At 35.8% G+C, this 4,701-nt stretch overlaps 1 protein-coding gene across 1 annotated transcript; it reads left to right on the top strand.

Moving 5' to 3' along the window:
- The first annotated feature begins 1,123 nt into the window (after positions 1-1,123).
- Positions 1,124-4,361, top strand: LOC143634824 (endoglucanase 17-like). The gene is made up of 7 exons (XM_077102807.1): positions 1,124-1,345; positions 1,777-1,983; positions 2,311-2,511; positions 2,589-2,681; positions 2,779-2,940; positions 3,576-3,687; positions 3,772-4,361. Exons 1-7 carry the CDS (start codon positions 1,124-1,126, stop codon positions 4,266-4,268), a joined length of 1,494 nt encoding a protein of 497 aa, XP_076958922.1. The 3' UTR covers positions 4,269-4,361.
- Positions 4,362-4,701: the final 340 nt, after the last annotated feature.

The following is a 4,701-nucleotide window of genomic DNA, read 5'->3' as shown; positions in this document are numbered from 1 at the left end:
CCATTTGAGTTGTGAAAACCCTATGTAACATCGGTTTTTTTACATATGCAACATATGTTGTTACATTTAATACAGAATATCGAAAAATTAAAAAAAAATTGTTTTGCTATTTTTTTACATTTTTTAAAAATATGGTGTTTCTTTTTACTTAAAAGGTCTGCAAGGAGCTTACGTCTGTGGGCGTGCAGACATAAGCTTCTGAAGACTATTTGTTTTTTAAAAAGAAAAAAATATGAAAAATGTTTATATGTTATTAAAAAATAAGATATTGCTCAACTTCTTTACATCATATCAACACTCGATGTCCAACACCACCACCACCCACCGTGCACCACCACTATCACCGCCCACCATCCGCCACCAGCACCACCAACCACCACCGTCCACCGTCGGCCACAATCACCGTCCACTACCACCACCCAACGTCCGCCACCACCACCGTCCACCACCCACCACCACTACCCACCTCCCGCCACCACCATCGTCCACTTCCACCACCACCCACCACAACCGTCCATCACCACCACCCACCGTTCACCGCCTACCATAATCGTCTGCCACCAATCGTCCACCACCACCCACTTTCACAGTTCGTACACCCACCATCAATTATTTTAGTAGTCTACAGACGTAAAATGAATTTTATCTACTGCAATATGTATGATAGGTAACTAATTTTCAGCTTATACAGACGATATCCAGTTTATAAAACACACAATATTATATTTTCAGATTGCTAACCTTCAGACCACATTTTCAGTTGCAGATATGAAATCAGATGAAATAAGATTGCAGCCAGTTTTTGTCTTCAAACACAAACATCACCTACTCTTACATATATTTTCAGGAGAGATTAAAAGTTATTTTTACCTTTACATTTTTTATTAACATTAATTATGGATCACAAGATTTAAACTTTAATTAAAAACATATGTGTTAAAAATGAATTTTTAGAGTTTTAACAAATAAAATAAGTTTTTATTTTATCAGAAACGTATGTGACCCTTTTTTTTATCTATGCTTAGTTTATCAAAGCAGGACGTTATTTTTATAAATTAAAAACGTTCCTTTTCGACCTTATATAAACTCACTTTCACACTCTCACTAGTCACTTCACACACCAATGGCTGCCTCTTCTTACCTCCACCACCTCCTCTTCTTACTCACCATCATCTCCGCCGTCACCGCCACCCGCCGTCCCCACCGCACCGCCACCCACAACTACAAAGACGCCCTCACTAAATCCATCATTTTCTTTGAAGGCCAAAGGTCCGGCAGACTCCCTCCAAACCAAAGAATCACTTGGAGAAAAAACTCCGGTCTTTCCGATGGCGCCGCCATGAAAGTAATTTTATTAACCAATATTTTTTTTTAACGGCAAATGTTACTGGTACTTTATTTTGCACTTTTACGAACTGGGCTGGCCCCACAGTCACAATTAACCATTTTCTATTTAAATTCAATTCTTTAAACTTTTTACTTATTTTATTTTTTATCCTTTTTTTAATTTTGAAGAAATTTGACGATGCAGGTGGATTTGGTATTATTATTATTATTATTATTATTATTATTATTAAAAAAGTTGTATCGATAGGCCAAAAGAACTTTTGTGCCATAATCTAAACCCCATTTTATATTATTTTTGTTGTTATTATTAATAATATTGTTGTTATTATAGTTTAATTATTCACATATAAAAAACAAAAACAAAAATAAAAATAAAAATTATTCCCCTATATTTATTTTTTCTGATTTTGAAGAAATGTGACAATGCAGGTGGATTTGGTAGGCGGGTACTATGATGCAGGTGACAACATTAAGTTTGGGTTTCCTATGGCCTTCACAACAACTATGTTGTCATGGAGTGTGCTTGAATTCGGTGGGTTGATGAAAAGTGAGCTAGGAAATGCGAAAGAAGCGATTCGTTGGGCGACTGATTATCTACTCAAGGCTACTAAACAACCCGATGTTATATATGTTCAGGTACATTGTAACATTACACTGGTAATCGCGTTTCATGTTATTTATTTAATTAATTAACTAAAAAAAACTATAGCAATATTATACTTCAATTAAAGATAATGAAGTGCCCTTTTTTATGGTGTTGTTTTTTCTTTAAATATTCAACGTACGGAAAAGTTATGGTTAGTTAAAAATTGTCGTGAAGTTAACAATGTTTTAAAAGTTGTAATTATTTAAACCTTTAAAATTATGTAAAATTATTTTTTTCTTCTATAGATTTAAAATGGAATCTAGTACTCTATTTTGGTTAAGGTTTAAGATTCTGAAGATAAAACATTAAAACGACAGGTGGGTGACGCAACTAAGGATCATGCGTGTTGGGAAAGACCTGAAGACATGGATACACCAAGAACAGTTTTAAAGATTGACAAAAATACCCCTGGAACAGAAGTAGCTGCTGAGACAGCTGCTGCCCTTGCTTCAGCTTCTTTAGTTTTTAGAAAATCTGACCGGACTTATTCCAAGCTGCTTCTCAAAAGAGCCAAAAGGGTAAAACCGTAAATTTCAAAACTCCCAAGGGTAAAATTGGAATTTTAACTTATGCTTGTTTTGCATTTTCATCACAGGTGTTTGAATTTGCTGACAAGTATAGAGGCTCTTATAGCAATGGTCTTAAAAAATTTGTTTGCCCATATTATTGCTCTTATTCTGGATACGAGGTATGGTTAATTAATGTAGGACTATAACAAAAGTAACTTTAAGTACTAAGATTGTGACACTTTTGGAACATTTTGTAACATGTTTGGATTAATGTAGGATGAATTGTTGTGGGGGGCAGCTTGGTTACATAAAGCTACAAGAAGTCCAAAATACTTGAATTACATCCAAGCAAATGGTCAAAGCCTAGGTGGTGGTGAGACTGATAATACCTTTGGGTGGGACAATAAACATGCTGGTGCAAGAATCCTTCTATCAAAGGTAAAATATTTATTTTTATGTAACAATATATTTTATCGTTGACGTACTGTATAACATTTTCCTCAATCATACTAGTTGTATGTTTAATATCGTGAAAATGCATACAAGGGTTCATATAAGATATAAGGTGTCATTCGTGTAACTATACTGAATATTTATTTTCATGTGACACGCTATATATTTATCGTTGACGTGTCATACGTACAAGTATCACATTTTCCCCATTTCATACTAGCTGTATTGTTTGATATGGTGAAAATATATACAAGGGCTCATATAAGGCGTCGTTCGTATAACTTTATTGATGTGATAGTGTTGTGCCGTGTTAGAAATTATACGAGTTGTGTGCCGTGGCTTACCCAAATACAAACTAAGGAGGATAATTGTCCTCCATGAAAGAATCTAGTGTTATTTATACCTGAAAATATGAATCGCGCCTATAAAATTTTATGTAAGGCACGGATCGTCCCCAAATGTTGTCATGTGTGTGGTATGTAAAAGTTGTACATGCCCTGTAACCTTATATGACACGTATGACGTGACATATATGTATATTACCATTTCTATATAGGTTTTTTTGTACCATCTTTTTATATGATCTTTTCACTATTATTTTTTTTGTTGATAATTTATAGGCATTTTTAGTCCAAAAGCTTCGATCACTCCATGACTACAAAGGTCATGCAGATAACTTCATATGTTCACTAATTCCAGGAGCACCCTTTTCTCAATCTGACTACACTCCAGGTACTAAATATGTCAAATCTAGTAACTATATGATTATTTTGATACTTAACTAGAGGGACTAATTATGTTATTTATTAATTCTAGGAGGACTCCTCTTCAAAATGGATGACAGTAATATGCAATATGTAACATCTGCTTCATTTTTACTAGTCACATATGCCAAATACTTAACCCAAGCCAAAAAAGTAGTAAACTGTGGAGGCTCAATGGTCACACCAAAACGACTTCGTTCCATTGCAAAAAAACAAGTGGACTACCTCCTAGGTGACAACCCATTAAAAATGTCGTACATGGTCGGGTATGGCCCACGATACCCGCGAAGGATCCACCACCGAGGGTCATCTCTCCCATCCATCTCTGCACATCCAGCGAAAATCGAATGTGGGGCGGGTTTCTCCATTATGCATTCCCAAATCCCTAACCCGAATATTCTAACCGGGGCGGTGGTTGGTGGGCCCGACGAGAAAGACCACTTTCCTGATGAACGGTCAGATTATTTTCAGTCAGAACCGGCTACATACATTAACGCACCGTTGGTTGGGGCGCTAACTTACTTGGCTCACTCGTTTGGTCAGCTTTAGTGAACCATTGTTGGTGGTGGCTAAGAGGGTTAGTGGTAAACCATGTTCCTCGAGCCCATATTAATGTAACATTATTTATTATAATTATTATTATTACTAGTGTATGTTTAGCATAGATTGATGCAAATGTAAGGTGCGTACAAGAACCGGCGTTATTAATGTAGCCGAATCTATCCACATGAATGAATGTTTTTTGACAAGTTGTTTTGGGGATTATTTTTTTTATGGTTGTTTGTTGGTTTCCTTTGGAATGTTTTAGGATATGTGTAATCGAGGACTATAAAATTAGGGGGGTTTTTGACGCGTGACGTCACGTCAGTAAGGGGCAATTTTTTATTTTAGAGGTGTAGTGGTGTTGTCACCCTTTATCATCTCCTTTTTGATTTTTTATTATTATTTTCAATATATGCACTAGCGACAAACCTATGCACCC

The sequence above is a fragment of the Bidens hawaiensis genome, unplaced genomic scaffold, assembly GCF_021521415.1.
Source record: "Bidens hawaiensis isolate Kalapana, Puna unplaced genomic scaffold, B.hawaiensis_p1.1 tig00007248_1, whole genome shotgun sequence".
NCBI classification, from domain to species: Eukaryota; Viridiplantae; Streptophyta; class Magnoliopsida; order Asterales; family Asteraceae; genus Bidens; species Bidens hawaiensis.
This window is presented reverse-complemented; position numbering and strand designations above follow the sequence as displayed.

Bases quoted from the DNA above. Each gene is read 5' to 3' on its own strand.
- LOC143634824 (XM_077102807.1), top strand. From the start codon at position 1,124: ATGGCTGCCTCTTCTTACCTCCACCACCTCCTCTTCTTACTCACCATC. The intron at 2,682-2,778 runs GTATGGTTAATT...GGATTAATGTAG, and splicing joins GCTCTTATTCTGGATACGAG to GATGAATTGTTGTGGGGGGC. The intron at 3,688-3,771 runs GTACTAAATATG...TATTAATTCTAG, and splicing joins TCAATCTGACTACACTCCAG to GAGGACTCCTCTTCAAAATG.